The sequence below is a fragment of the Sparus aurata genome, chromosome 19, assembly GCF_900880675.1.
Source record: "Sparus aurata chromosome 19, fSpaAur1.1, whole genome shotgun sequence".
Classification (NCBI taxonomy): domain Eukaryota; kingdom Metazoa; phylum Chordata; class Actinopteri; order Spariformes; family Sparidae; genus Sparus; species Sparus aurata.
The window spans coordinates 29,509,735-29,525,596 of record NC_044205.1 but is presented as its reverse complement, the minus strand read 5'-3'; the positions used below and the strand labels follow the sequence as shown (position 1 = coordinate 29,525,596).

The following is a 15,862-nucleotide window of genomic DNA, read 5'->3' as shown; positions in this document are numbered from 1 at the left end:
ATTTATAAGGAAAATAACAGCTTCAATAATAGAGACAAAATATAATGTCTTGAATAAAAGTGATGTGGGTCATTTTTAATCATTTAAAAATATTTTATGAGAAGTTATAAATCCCCAAAATTCAAATGCTTCCAAACATTAATAATTTTATATTTCCCTCCATTTGTTTTTTCTTCAAGCTTTTTTTGTTGTTGGAGAAATTAGCTTAAATTGTTATTCTGTTTTTAAAATAGTTCTGAACATTAAATAAATTACTTTAAAAAAAAATGCTTGAACAAAAAGTTGAAAGTTTTGAATAATAAAAAGTAAAATAAAAGCAACAAAAACCACAGACTCAAAAATTATGTTTACTTTTTTATCGGCTGCTGTTTTTTTATCAAATATTTCACAGACTCAAAAAGGAGAAAACAACATTAATGACGACAACAACAACAATAACAACAACAATAACAACAATAATAATAACAATAATAACAATAATGGGATAAGCATAATTATCATAACAATAATAACAATCATATTATTAATAATAATTTGTTTCTTTGATTGTATCTTCTGTCCCATGGAACAGTTTATTGATGAACGCTGATGTTTCCTTCGGACCTTCCTCACGGACGGACCAAACAAATCACCCGCCGGACACCAGACCGGAAGTGCTCCTCACGGACTCTACAGTGAAATTTAGCGTCAAAACTCAAAATGAAGTTTCGAGGGAAAATCATCGACGTCGCGTGTTTGAACCATTTCACCCGTGAGTCTGTTCAGCTTCTTCTCACACCGACAAACTGACGCTGCTAACACGTTAGCTAACACGTTAGCTTCCACCAAACTCCAGCACGAAGACTCACGTTTCTCTGCCGGGAAATAAACATCACGTCAGACTTCATCAAAATGAGTCGTTTAATCCGCCTGTGTTTGTTTTATTTCTGTCCTCAGTTCGGCTCACAGCGAGGCCCGAAATCTGCGTTAAGTTGGAGCAAAAGTGACATTTTCTGCACTGACGTTCACGTTAATTTAAACGATCAAAATAGTCCAGAAAATGAATGCAGTTTGGAACAAAAAAATCCAGTTCAAACTGAAGCAGATTCAACCAAAAGTTATCTGATATCACAGAAGCTAGATATGTTTGTTGGGGATGTGCTGAATTATTTGAAATTAATCAATTTCCATTTAAAATGCAGTTTATTTTTAAATTTCTGTTTGTCCAACAAAATAAAATGTTCAAAAACTTGATTTTGAACTCTGGGGAACTGTAGCGACAATATTTAATTATATTCTCAGGTTTATCATGAAAAATTATTAATAGATTATGAACATAATCACGAGTTGTTTTCTAAGTAAGTTTATCAGTAAAAACAATTCATAAGTAAAATCAAAGAGCACTGATTTATCAGATCTGCAGCTGAGTTAAAACATGCTGAAGTTATTACGTCTGTCTCTCCTCCTCGTCCTCACCAGGAGTCGTCACCACCATCTCAAAGCTGACGAAGATCTGCGTCCTGCGTCTGACTCCAGACAACCTGTTCTTCGTCCTGTCGGGTAAAGTGGCCAACGGAGGAGTCAGCATGTGGTGTGAGCTGTCACAGGTAAGAGCTGCAGTTCAGGTACATGTTTACCTTCCCTAAGAGGAGAGACAGGTCTGTGTAAAGACGTGATGGAGACGGGTCTGTGTAAAGACGTGATGGAGAGGGGTCTGTGTAAAGATGTGATGGAGACAGGCTGTATTTTAACCTGCATGTCTCAGTATCATCAGTGACCCTCGGTGTGTCCTTCCTCCCTGCAGGCTAACTTCTTCGACGAGTACCAGATGGAGGGCGTGTCCTCTGAGGACAATGAGATCTGTCTCGAGGTGACTCCAGAGAACCTGTCCAGAGCGCTGAAGACGGTCCAGAACGCAAAGGCTGTCAAACTTAAACTGACCAAGAAGCACTGCCCCTGTCTCACCATCGCTGCTGAGCTGGTGAGATGTAGACAACAACTTACAAACTACTGAAGAGTGACATGGAGCCAGACTGTGTTGTTTATTCTGCCCGATAATATCAAACATGTTTTTAATTTACATCAGTACTTTTTTGAAGTGGACTACAAGCAACAGAAAACATTGCAGCCCTTGAAGCTAACGTTAGCTAACATGCTACTGTTCTAGTACTACTGTTACTCATCCTGACTTCTGCTTTTTTAGCATTATTAGTGGCACTATGCTAACCTCTGCTTTGTTTACGTCTGCTTCCCCATTGGGTCACATGTGAGCCATGAAGCCACGCCCCCGCTGCTGCACAGAACAGTGTTCGCTGTTTATTCAGAATCTATTTATGTTGAATGTGCTGCTTGTCCTAATTTAACCAAATTCAACACTAATCTTCTTCTGGTCCTCAGAAACAAACCTGTGTGCAGTAAAACAGTTTTGAGCATAACAGACAGACAGATTTCTTACTTTATACTTAGATTATGTACAAAATTAAAATTTAATTCTTGCCTGAAAGTAGACAGAAACAGTTAATTTTACACTCTACACGGTGTGAAGTCCTCTGAGGCTCTGAGACAGCTGACTGAGTGACGTCCTCCTTCTGTCCTGTCCAGCCCACCCTGTCCAGCATCAGCAGAGTCGTCACCCACGACGTCCCGGTTGACGTCATCCCCCGGAGACTCTGGCACGAGTTCAAAGAGCCGAGCATGCCAGACTTCGATGTAAGTGACGTCGCTATGAAGTGTTAATATTCAACCAGTCAGTGGAGATGTGACCTGTTCTCACACCTTTAGACAAAAACAAGTGAAACCAGGTGAGCTGCCATGAAAGACATCTGCTCACACGTGTGTCCTCGCAGGTCAGCATCTACCTGCCTCCTCTGAAGACGATGAAGAACGTCGTGGACAGAATGAAGAACCTCTCCAACTTCCTGGTACGATCACATTAAACTTCACTCACTTCTGATCTGAATTTGAAATTAAAGAAAATTGTCAACATCACCTAAAATATAGAGTCTGGACACTAAAATCACAGAATGTGGTGAACAAGACTGTAAAATAATTCACCAGAGGAGTTTAATGGATGTTAGTGAAGTCAGTTTATCTTTTTGTGTTTCCTGCATTTTATCTGACAGCATTTCTTCCTCAGATGAAGGTGGAGTGATTTTAAATTTCCGATTGCTGCTCAGTGTTTTTCTGTGAACTCGCTGATCGTCCTGATCTGATCGACTGCCTCTCATCTCAAAGTCAAACTGAGTATTTCTGTGTGTGTGTGTGTGTGTGTGTGTGTGTGTGTGTGTCAGGTGATGGAGGCCAACCTGAACGGAGAGATGAACCTGAAGATCGAGACGGACCTGGTCTCTGTCACCACTCACTTCAAAGACCTGGGAAACCCTCCGTGGGGTAAAAACTGTTCCTGTTCCTGTTTTTAACACACAGTCGTCGTGGTCGTCAGAGGATGATCCGCTCACGTCACGCTCTACTTCACCGTGACATTTGATTAAGACGTCCATGTTGTCCAGAGAAAACATTGTAATGAAGACTTCGACTATCCTCTTTGTCCTTTTATCACCGTCATGACGTATATGATTCTTCTACTTCTTCACATGTTTTACTATATTTGTATAATTTTGGGGGCGTTTCTGCTCGTCTACAGGGTTCAAACAGCCTTGAACGCTTTTAAAATGCTTTGTTAGGAACATGCTTGAATTACAATATTCTCCTTGAAAAACTGATCGATCTCCAACAACATCTGGTGATACATCGACACTCCTGTAAACTAAAACATTTTAAATATTTGAATTGAAACAGTCGAGTCGGTCTTTTGTCTCCTGACGTGTCACAGCAGACACAGACCGGACTGGAGCTCGATGGACTATCATGAGCTCTGATATGAACGTTTTTAATTCCTCGGGCAGTGTTTTCTGATCCCTCAGTCTGCAGAGCTTCACTCAGATGAACGAGGAGGCTGCTGTTGGTCCGATCAGTCTCGTGTGATGACGACCTCACTTTGTATTTAAATATCAGCAGGTTAAATGTGATAGAAAACTCTCTCTCTCAGCTGACGGACGAGCTCACACTGGTTTCTTCGTCCTCTCTCCTTTTGTCCTCATCACCCTCCGTCCCTCTCTGCAGGTGATGACGCCTCCCAGGATGGCGGTCCGTCTCAGAGCAGGGACCCAGAGGACATGGCCCAGGCCCGGGTGGACATCAGGAAGCTGCAGCAGTTCCTCATGGGACAGCAGGTCAACCCCAGCAAGGCCATGTGCAGTAAGTCACCCACAGCTGCTCGTCCAGGTGCACTGCAGGCAAAATGAGTGTCATCTTGTCATGTGTCTGCAGTAACAGTGGAGTTATTCATAAATCCTGATATCAGTGCTGACATGAAGCATCACAGGAGTTCAATACAGTGTCTCCTCAACTGGATTAACAGCAGCTGGAAGAGATGCTTTACATGAGATATAAAAAATAACCTGTGATGAATCTAGACTGTTTTCTTAAAGCTGACTTCTGTTGTTTGGAATCTCAGTGAAATCATTTAATTACATTGAAATTAAATGTTCCATTTGTGTGCAGACGATGTGCGACAACTTCACATATTTTAATCCAGTTTCATGTTTAGTTAGTTGTACTTTTTCCTCCACTTGAGGATTTGACGCCGTCCTCTCGTCCCCACAGATATCGTCCATGAAAGGGTCGTCCACCTGATTCTGCTGCATGAAGACGTGTCGCTGCAGTATTTTATCCCCGCGGTGGCGTAGACGCTCTGCAGACAGCATGACATGTTTCTTCTCTCTCAGTTTTGGGAACTGAAAAATGGGCGTGTGAACGTGTTTCAGGCGTTTCTCCACATGGCAGAGATTGTTGTCCGGCACAGAACCCACGAGACAAAACTGGATGTTCTGTCTCACGTTTTAATGAGACTGAGGACGACTGAGGAAGACTTGACCCACAGACATTTGGTATTAATAAGGACACGGTGGTAAATGTTCATTTATCACGGAGGAAGACGAGGAAAAGTATCATTTGGAACATGTTGTATGTTATTTATGTGAGAATGTTTTGTTTTGCATTAAAAGTGTTGCTGGCATTTAGTTTGGTTCTATTGTTTTGGTGTCACGTCCACTCAACACAGAGGATGTGAGTTCAATTTCATCTGTGCTGCTCAAAGCCTCCAAAAACACAGTGATGTGTGCAGGGTAATTTGTGTGAACTGACCCTTTAATTGGACATTAAAGAAGTAAAAACACAGTCTAGTTTAAACTGCACGGTGCTTGATAATGATCAGGACATGTTGGAGCCTGGATCCTAATAATGAATCATAAGGAAACACCTGAGGTCAACAAACAGGAAGTGAGATCAGCGCTTTATTAGTTTCTTCTGGGCGGGTGATCACAGCATAAATGTATAAACATTGTTGGGAGGGATCATAAAATGACAAATATTACTGTCACCTGGTGGGTGGAGGATGGAGCAAAATTGAGTTTCGATCAGACACCAATACAAGGTCAATATCACTGATATAGATACTTTCTGTTTTATATAAAATAAAGTAAAAACTGTAGTTGTTGAAGGTAAATAACAGAAGTGTTGGGCTCTCTGAGGATCAGCTCTGTGAAATACCAAAACTAAAAAGGTCTGTGGTCTCTGAGACATGACAATATTCAACATGTTTCAGTTTCATGACCATAATTCACTCAGATAAAGTTTCAATGGACTGAAGACTTTATTCCTCCTCCCTTCTTCTCTGCTGCAGCTCCGTCTGCTGTTTCTAATGAGTCTGAACAAGTTGATGATGTGACAGCAGTGAACAGCTTGGAAAACTTTATTATAGTTAGTAATAATCATTATAATTATTATACTTTATTGTGCAATAACACAACTTCATCTTTATCACTCTGTATGTTATTTCATTCTAGTAGAATGAACATGACGCAGGGTGAGTGCTCAGATAACGTTTTATTATTTTACTGTTATTCAGAGAGAGGTACTTCCTGTTCTGTGGTCAGTGACTCCTGAACAGATATTTCTTTGCTCTTGTGTTCTGAGCTCATCTTCACTGTTAATGTTTCACCTCTCAGACTGACTTAAGACCAGAACGTGATCTGTCTCTGAAGAGTGATCGGTCCATACATAAACCTCCAGACCTCAGTACTGAACCAGAACACAGACAAGTCACAACCTAAGTTTGGGAAAGAGTTGTCCCTATCACACATTATGTGTGTTTCTGTTAACAGCTCGATCAGACAGCCCGTTGCTCGATCGTTATCACCTCTCCATAGATGGTCTCCAGTAACTTTTTAGCGAGCTTTCAGACCTGTAAAATAAGCTTTTGTTTAGATATGTATTTTATGTTCGGACTGCGACACGTATCAATGAATCAAAAGCATCTCACCTATGCTCACTCACCGCCATGATCTCCCTTGCCTCAAGTCCCGCTGTCTGCTTTACAGTGTTGGCTTCATTTTTACTCCTCTCTAATTGGTCGAGGTTGGCTGATGGTATATCAACACACCTGGTTTGCGCTGATGTATCCTGGCCTCTCTCCTTCCCTTCTTTCCTCCTCTGAGTCTGACCATTCGTAATTTAAATCAAACGTAATTTGTAAAAATATGTCCATCTTTGCGGTGCAAAGTTTGCCACAATCCAACACAAATTGTGTTATTACTATATATATATATATATATATATGTACAGTGGGGCAAAAAAGTATTTAGTCAGCCACCAGTTGTGCAAGTTCTCCCATTTAAAAAGATGAGAGAGGCCTGTAATTTTCATCATAGGTACACTTCAACTATGAGAGACAGAATGGGGGGAAAGAATCCAGGAAATCACATTGTAGGATTTTTAATGAATTAAGTGGTAAATTCCTCTGTAAAATAAGTATTTGGTCATCTACAAACATTCTGGCTCTCACAGACCTGTAACTTCTTTAAGAGGCTCCTCTGTCCTCCACTTGTTACCTGTATTAATGGCACCTGTTGAACTCGTTATCAGTATAAAAGACACCTGTCCACAACCTCAAACAGTCACACTCCAAACTCCACTATGGCCAAGACCAGAGAGCTGTCAAAGGACACCAGAAACAAAATTGTAGACCTGCACCAGGCTGGGAAGACTGAAGCTGCAATAGGTAAGCAGCTTGGTGTGAAGAAATCAACTGTGGGAGCAATGATTAGAAAATGGAAGACATACAAGACCACTGATAATCTCCCTCGATCTGGGGCTCCACACAAGATCTCACCCTGTGGGGTCAAAATGATCACATGAACAGTGAGCAAAAATCCCAGAACCACACGGGGGGACCTAGTGAATGACCTGCAGAGAGCTGGGACCAAAGTAACAAAGGCTACCATCAGTAACACACTACGCCGCCAGGGACTCAAATCCTGCAGTGCCAGACGCGTCCCCCTGCTTAAGTCAGTACATGTCCAGGCCCGTCTGAAGTTTGGATGATCCAGAAGAGGACTGAGAGAATGTCATATGGTCAGATGAAACCAAAATAGAACTTTTTGGTAAAAACTCAACTTGTCGTGTTTGGAGGAGAAAGAATGCTGAGTTGCATCCAAAGAACACCATACCTCGTGTGAAGCATGGGGGTGGAAACATCATGCTTTGGGGCTGCTTTTCTGCAAAGGGACCAGGACGACTGATCCGTGTAAAGGAAAGAATGAATGGGGCCATGTATCGTGAGATTTTGAGAGAAAACTGTTAGGTTTAAATCTGTTAAGAAATGAGACACGGACACGGAGATTGTTTTTCTTTGCAAAGGGGAAGAGCAGAAGTCAGCACACAAAGTCTGGGCTCCTGAGTTCCAATGAGCTGCTCTCCCCAAGCATCTTTTATTCACCTACAATAGGGCGTAAGCGTATATGATTGGCTCTTTGACAGTACATATGAGTCATACAGTTGTTATGCATGGTGAAGAAGTACACGTACACACTTTCGGACCTACGGCCTTCAGCATCTATCCTTCACACAAACATTCTTATGATGTCCACCATCAGTTATTCACACAAGATGCCATTCGAGGCCTTGTGGTCCCGCTGGAGGGTGAGTGTGTTTCTTCACAGTACTTTTCCAAGAGCTCGGTACACTTCCACAAACATATAAAGGAAGACAAGCAGGTTATATCAATGCAAAGCAAGAAACTGATAATATAAGCATAATTTTTCCAACATTTCCCTCCTGTTTATCAGTTTTATTGCTCGTACTTTTAATTCGTCAGGTTATTATCTCTTGTCGCCAATTTCGATAATACCTTCATTGGAAAAAGACGAGGCATAAAACATTTTTAATCAGCATAAGGTTGAGGATTAACAAACTCATACCTTTGGGAAAATAATTGCATTTGCACAAAACTTTGTTGAACCATTTTCTCAAACATCGATCGTATACAGGGTATCACACAAGAGGTAAAACAGAGGAACAACAGCATGACTACGAACACGGGTACCAATGCCTTTAGGAGAACCTGCCACCAGGTGCCGTTAAAGAATCCAGTCATCCAGTCCGGGAGTGGGTCAGCACCGGGAGTTTGCTCCAGCACATAGCTTTGGAGATTGGTCAGGTTTTGCAGAGCTTGGTAGATATCTCCTCCGTTTGTCATGCCGTTAGGGATGTAGGTACAGCAGGTTTGTCCAATAACTGCACACACTCCTCCTTGTGATCCTGTAAGCAAGTCTAGAACAATCCGATTCTGCATCACCTTGCTCTGTCATCCTAATAGGACAGGGATCAGTTGTTTTCTTCACTGGGGTTTGAGACGGCCCTGCCGCTATATAGCAGAGCCCCCTTTGTAGCCCAGACTTCCCCACTATCCAGTTGAGACAGAGGTAGGCTGCAGTTTGCAGTGGCTGAGGTGGATCCAAGTTGTCCTTTCTGCAATCTTTACTGCTGTCGGTGTTGTTAGCAGGAGCTGGTACGGACCCTCCCACCGTGGGCTGGACCAACATTTTCTTTTGATGATTTTGACGAATATGTAGTCCCCTGGCCTCACTTTCTGGCTGTCCTGTGGAGGGGGAAGAGAATCAGAGGGCAGTAAATTTGTTTTGAAAACATTTTTTTGGTCCAACAGTTTTCTCATGTGCTCTGCCAATGTTGTCTCTTCCTCAGATACCTCAAGGTCTTTTGAGAAAGCAGGGAGTCTAAATGCTCTACCATGAACTATCTCAAATGGGGTTAACCCTTTATCGGTCGGAGTGATTCTCATGTACAATTTCACTAGATCTAAGCAGTCAGGCCATGGTCTCTTTGTTTCTTCCATGCATTTCTTTAAACGAGATTTGACAGTCCCATTTGTTCTTTCTACCAGACCTGCACTTTGAGGGTGGTAGGCACAATGATTTTTTAGATTTATTTGTAAGTGTTTTGCAACTTGACTTACAACTTGGTTTACGAAGTGTGCACCATTATCACTGTACAATACTTCGGGGATCCCATACTGTGGCACGATTGTTTTGCACAATGCTTTTGCTACTGTCAGTGAGTCTGCAGCTTTTGAAGGTATTATTTCGACCCTTTTTGAATATGCATCAACTAGTACTAAACAGTATTTGTATGGCCCGCTTCTGTTTAGTTCTATGAAATCCATGTGCATAGTCTGAAAAGGTTCAGTTGGTTCTGGGAATTTCCCTCGTTTTGGTCTTACATTGTTTTTTGAGTAGGAATTCTGTCATCCCTCCTGTCGAGACATGGCAAGGCCCATGACTCAAAATAGCGGCAGCTTTGTACAAGTTTTTAGGGAGAGTAGGTTTGTTAGCCTGTGTATACAGTCCTGTTTTGTCTGTTTCAGCGCCTTGTTTGACCCAATACTGTTTTTCATTATCAGGAGCAGAGGTCTGCATATCACGGAGGACATCGAGGGTGATAAGAGGGTGTATTGCCTCTGCTGAGTATGTGTCAGAATTGCCAAAACATCCCGAGGACAGGCTTCCCTGTTGAGGTTATCATCCCCCTTCGTTTCCACTGTGTCATGATCTGGGCTGTCATTGAGGAAAGCATCACAGTCTTCGTCATCATAGAAAAATGTGTTCGCTCCTTTTCCTCCTTTCCCTTTCTCATTCTTGGAGTCTAAGTGTTTGGTTGCATGGCGGACCCACTGCATAGTGGTAGGAACGTCCGCGGTGTCAAATTCAATGAAATGTTTGCGGACCCAGCCTGCAACATCTGGGTGTAAACCATGCATGATGGCATGTTTGAATTGTTGTTGGTATGTATCGGTCGTATTTTCACTAAATGGTATACCACTATTAGCACGGAACACGGGTTCTAGTCGGGCCCTGAAATCCTCAGGATCCTCGTCTGGTTTCTGTTTTATGGCAGCTATGCGAGAGTAGTTCGCGGTGCGCGCAAAAGCAGTCTTCACTCTAGCTGCTATTGCATCGAGAGCCTCTTTATATTCTCCCGTCAGCACTCCATCGGCTGGATATGCAAACACTGTCCCTGCACCATTTCTCCCTGTGTAATTACCCTTTACCCTCCCCCATTTAATTTTCAATGAAGATTGCATAGCTTCCCCTGCTTCCTGTCCATTCAAGCGGTAGGAGCCAATCAAATCATACATACATTTTATCCATTCCTCTGGATCATCCTCCGGTGGAGGAATGCTGGCTACAGCATTCGCGGCCTCCGCGAGGGTCCAAGGACGAAAAACGTACAGGATTGGAGGCTGACCCTCACCCCCCGCCTGAGGATTGGCAACTTGGATCTGGGGAAACACTGCTATCATATTTGAAGATTTTTTCTCTGGTGGTTCACTTTTTTGATTTCTGACAGTCAGGCTGGGGCTTCCAGCCGGGCTGTTTGTGAGGGTGTATCTGTTGGGTAAGTGGAGGAGGTCTGTTGGTCGCAAAGTGTGACTAGGGCCCCCCCTATTGCTAATTTCTACAGTTTTTGGAGATGGCACCTTTGGGTACAGAGGCGGACGGTTGGACAAATGGGAGGGCTTAGCTGCAGGTGCCGGTTTCGGCTCTGGAACTGGCTCTGGAATGTTTTGTTCGACAGGCGCATTAGCCACTGGCACGTATGGGGGAGGTTCAGGCGCTTGCCTGCAGTTTGTCTCATTGTCTTCTTTGCGCACAAAAAGGATTTGGCTTTTCTTAGCTTCCTTTTTCACTTCTTTTTGCTTCTTAAGGTTATCCTGTCTGGCTTTAGACTGTGTTAACCATCCTTGCGCTATGCGGAGCTCGTCAGCTCTTTTTTCATGCTTTTTCCCTCGCTTGGTGATGAGACTAGTCTCCAAGCGGGATATTAAATCCTCTATTTCTCTTACTTTTAGGTGGCCTGTAAATCCATACTTCTTTTTCCATTTATCTAGATACTTGACACTTTGAGGATTCCATTGCTTCATATACTTTTTATCACCTGTACTGTCTTCATCTACAGTTTTACGAGAATTCTTCCCGCCCATTGTATGCAAATTTTTGTTTCAGTGATCGTTATTTTAATGCTTTTCCCTAGTCTGCGTTGTGTTTTTTATGCGTTCTCTTCTACTTCAACAGGCCATAGACGTTCGTTAGCACCGATAAGGTTTCAGTCGATGCTGCTGCTTCAAAGAGAAATACTACTTAAACTGATTTTAATTTTGTTTCTATTTTACTTTACCTAGGAACTTGCAATATCCTGTTACTAAGTGTAGGGTGTTTTTACTCACAAGAGAAGGTGATAAGATTTTTCCTCAGTTCTCCGGTCCCGTCTCCTTAGTTTCAAAGTCCGGATCCCGTCAATCCAACGCTGTTCAGTTGGAGGGGACGCCTCCTTCAGGCCACCTGTTGTGGTCCTGCCCGTCGACGGGCTTCGGTGTGTCGTCCTCCTTCTGGCAGAGCTGGGTATGTTGGGATCCGGGTCACGGCACCAAGAAATGTTAGGTTTAAATCTGTTAAGAAATGAGACACGGACACGGAGATTGTTTTTCTTTGCAAAGGGGAAGAGCAGAAGTCAGCACACAAAGTCTGGGCTTCCGAGTTCCCATGAGCTGCTCTCCCCAAGCATCTTTTATTCACCTACAATAGGGCGTAAGCGTATATGATTGGCTCTTTGACAGTACATATGAGTCATACAGTTGTTATGCATGGTGAAGAAGTACACGTACACACTTTCGGACCTACGGCCTTCAGCATCTATCCTTCACACAAACATTCTTATGATGTCCACCATCAGTTATTCACACAAGATGCCATTCGAGGCCTTGTGGTCCTGCTGGAGGGTGAGTGTGTTTCTTCACAGTACTTTTCCAAGAGCTCGGTACACTTCCACAAACATATAAAGGAAGACAAGCAGGTTATATCAATGCAAAGCAAGAAACTGATAATATAAGCATAATTTTTCCAACAAAAACCTCTTTCCATCAGCAAGGGCACTGAAGATGAAACGTGGCTGGGTCTTTCAGCATGACAATGATCCCAAACACACCGCCCGGGCAACGAAGGAGTGGCTTCGTAAGAAGCATTTCAAGGTCCTGGGGTGGCCTAGCCAGTCTCCAGATCTCAACCCCATAGAAAATCTTTGGAGGGAGTTGAAAGTCCGTGTTGCCCAGCGACAGCCCAAAAACATAACTGCTCTAGAGGAGATCTGCATGGAGGAATGGGCCAAAATACCAGCAACAGTGTGTGAAAACCTTGTGAAGACTTACAGAAAACATTTGACCTCTGTCATTGCCAACAAAGGGTATATAACAAAGTATTGAGATGAACTTTTGTTATTGACCAAATACTTATTTTCCACCATAATTTGCAAATAAATTCTTTAAAAATCAGACAATGTGATTTTCTGGATTTAAAAAAAAAAAAAAAATTTAAAAAAATTCTCATTCTGTCTCTCATAGTTGAGGTATATCTATGATGAAAATTACAGGCCTCTCTCATCTATTTAAGTGGGAGAACGTGCACAATTGGTGGCTGACTAAATACTTTTTTGCCCCTGGAGGAAACGGGATTCTCTTGAAGGCTCGTGTTACTTTTCAGTGCAGCCATCAGGATTATATCTAAGGAATAATCTCAGACGGCCACATTCACCACTTCACCTGTTACATGAAGGTGACTCGGGGTCGACGTCATGGGGCCCCCAGATAAGTTACTGTGCCCCCCTTTCCTCTGCCCTCACCTGCCAGTAGTCCAGCCTTTTGGTTCCAAACTTTATATGTTATTCATCTGTGTATTCATTAATTTAAGTCACTATACAGTGAGGATTAGATTAAAAAAATGATGCGAAAATAATCTGAAAAACAGTGTTGATCATTTGCATACAGTCACGTTTGGGTTGGTAGTGTGCTCATTGGTCAGGTATTGACCTGTTGACCTTCGACTTGAAGGCTTGACAACGGCAAGTTGACGTCATCACGTTAAAATAAGCGTGCGCGGAGCTCACAGTCAGCTAACTTAGCCAACAAACATTTGCTAAAAATATAAATGGATATCAGAAAGTGGTTTCATTGTGGAGCTTGCAGGTCGTTGTTTTTCAGCTGTGGGTGTGTTAAAGGTTAGCAGACAGCAAGGCCACCATCAAGTACTAAAACTGAGTTTGACCCTCACGCCAGATGGTGGGAGATGACTCAACGTTTATGTTCCTGTAGAAGGACAGAGAGACAAATCCAGCCATTTTGTGGAGAAAACCTAAGTGTAAGAGCCACATATTTGATTTAGATTTGTTGGTTGATTGTTTTACTTGTGGTGTGAAGTCACCTGGGTCGGACCTATGGGGCTTGTCTGTTTATTTTACCTGTCACCTGTGGAAGGCTAGTGGAAGGAACAATTAGCCGCTATACTAAGGTTGACTGCAGCTCAAATTAGATGAGTTATGGGAGGTGAGCAGGGAGACAGGTCAATTCCTCTTTTAGTCTATTAGATAGATGGACCCGTGATTCACCAAAGTGACCAATTAGAAGAAGTAGGTGTGTACGAAGGGACTCTAAAAAGCCTGCACAGGGAGAAAATTAGGGGTGGTTACTTGTAGATTTCCTTAGATAGAATGCTGGAGAGGATTTCTGTTTATTTTATTTTCTTTTTTTTATTTAACCTTTATTTAACCAGGAAAAAGACTCATTGAGATTAAAAATCTCTTTTAAAGAGTGTCCTGGCCAAGACAGGCAGCAGCATATTCATACATACACACAAACACATGGTAGACAAAGACATTAAAAACACTTTGCATCCAAAACAGCAACATTTGAATGTCAGCTACAGTAATAACAGCCTCAGGCAAAACATCTACAACCAGATGTTTTTGCCTCCAGGTCATCCAATTTCACCTTAAAAGAGTTCAACGACACCAACTCATTATGTTTCAAAGTTTTTTGCAACATGTTCCAGGCAGAGGGAGCAGCAAACCTAAAGGCTTTCTTTCCCAGTTCAGTCCTGACTTTTGGGACAGACAGCAAGAACAAATCCTGAGACCGAAGATTGTAAGTCCCAGCGTTACTTCGGTTAATGTAGGACAGAAGGTAAGAAGGAAGAAAACCTAAAATTGCCTTATAGATTAGAATGTGCAGGTGTCTCAGTCTGCGTGTTGATAAGGAAGACCATCCAACCCGATCATACAGCGTACAGTGATGAGTCAGTGCTTTAAAACCAGTGATGAACCTCAGAGCTCCATGATATACAGTGTCAAGAGCATGTAAGCTTTGAGATGAGGCATGCATATATAAAACATCACCGTAGTCCAGGACAGACATAAAAGTGGCAGTAACCAGTCTCTTTTTTGAGTTAAAGGAAAGGCAGGATTTGATCCTAAAATAAAAACTCAGTTTCAGCTTCAATCTTTTCACCAGCTGCTGGATATGATTTGCAAAAGAAAGGGATTCATCAATTAATATACCAAGATATCTGTAGTTGGAAACATACTCAATCTTTAGACACTGAGAAGAGAAGATGGAGGGCAGATTTTGTGGTTTTGAATTTGTGTTAGAGAACAGCATGACTTTAGTTTTGTCAACATTTAAAACAAGTTTTAAATCATACAAATGTTCTTGGACCGTGTTAAAAGCAAGTTGTAACTGGGAGAGGGCCCCTTCTGGGGTGGGTGCTGAGCTGTAGAGTACAGTATCATCAGCATAAAAGTGAGATTTCACATTTGACACACTTAGATCAATGTCATTGATGTACAAAATGAATAGGAGTGGACCCAGGACTGATCCCTGGGGTACACCTTTACTTACAGCGAGAGAGCTAGAGGTGCATCCCTCTGCCTGCACACACTGTGACCTGTCTGTAAGATAGTTAACAAACCAACCAATAGTTTTTTCAGACAGTCCAGCTTTGAATAGTCTGTGCTTGAGCACAAAGTGGTCCACTTTGTCAAATGCTTTGGAAAGATCAATGAAGAGGGCTGCACAATGCTGCTTGTTATCCATAGAATCGATAACGTCATTTAAAACTTCAAGAGCTGCTGTAGTTGTGCTATGCATTTTTCTAAAACCAGATTGAAAGTCAGATAAAACATTATTACTATATAAAAAATCCTTTAGTTGATCACTAACAAAGGATTCCAAAACCTTTGCCAGGACAGACAGTTTTGAGATGGGCCTGTAGTTATTTAAAATAGTGGGGTCACCCCCTGTTAGTGCAGAGGGCAAAGCATTGGGCAGAACTTTGCCAGGATTTGAGAACACCAGAGAGCGGCTGCATCTGGTTCGGACGCTGGCTTGAGATCTGTTTCAATAAAGATTGCTCTATCATCCCACCCAGCCTTGCATCTGCAGAGGCATCATCAGACTACTTGCTGACACCTTTGATGGAGAGAGCCCAGAAACTACAGTGGCATGCTTGTTTATAACACGTAAAGCTGAATGTTTTTGGTCCTCTCTGATTTAATGCTGCATCTGGCTGTGTGGTCTGTTACAGTTGATTCAGTGATGTGTAACGGCTGCTTGCGTGAAAGAGAGAGAGAGAAACTAAGCGGT

At 42.4% G+C, this 15,862-nt stretch overlaps 1 protein-coding gene across 1 annotated transcript; it reads left to right on the top strand.

The window, feature by feature from the left end:
• The first annotated feature begins 590 nt into the window (after window positions 1-590).
• hus1 (HUS1 checkpoint clamp component) lies at window positions 591-5,060 on the top strand. Its single transcript, XM_030398205.1, has 8 exons — window positions 591-751; window positions 1,459-1,586; window positions 1,784-1,960; window positions 2,581-2,688; window positions 2,826-2,900; window positions 3,270-3,369; window positions 4,102-4,236; window positions 4,645-5,060. Exons 1-8 carry the CDS (start codon window positions 700-702, stop codon window positions 4,725-4,727), a joined length of 858 nt encoding a protein of 285 aa, XP_030254065.1. The 5' UTR covers window positions 591-699; the 3' UTR covers window positions 4,728-5,060.
• Window positions 5,061-15,862: the final 10,802 nt, after the last annotated feature.

What these genes read in the sequence shown, in the direction of transcription:
- hus1 (XM_030398205.1), top strand. Translation starts at nt 700, where the DNA reads ATGAAGTTTCGAGGGAAAATCATCGACGTCGCGTGTTTGAACCATTTC. An exon ending in TCACCATCGCTGCTGAGCTG is followed by an intron (nt 1,961 to 2,580) that starts GTGAGATGTAGA and finishes TGTCCTGTCCAG; the next exon opens with CCCACCCTGTCCAGCATCAG. An exon ending in CCCCAGCAAGGCCATGTGCA is followed by an intron (nt 4,237 to 4,644) that starts GTAAGTCACCCA and finishes TCGTCCCCACAG; the next exon opens with ATATCGTCCATGAAAGGGTC.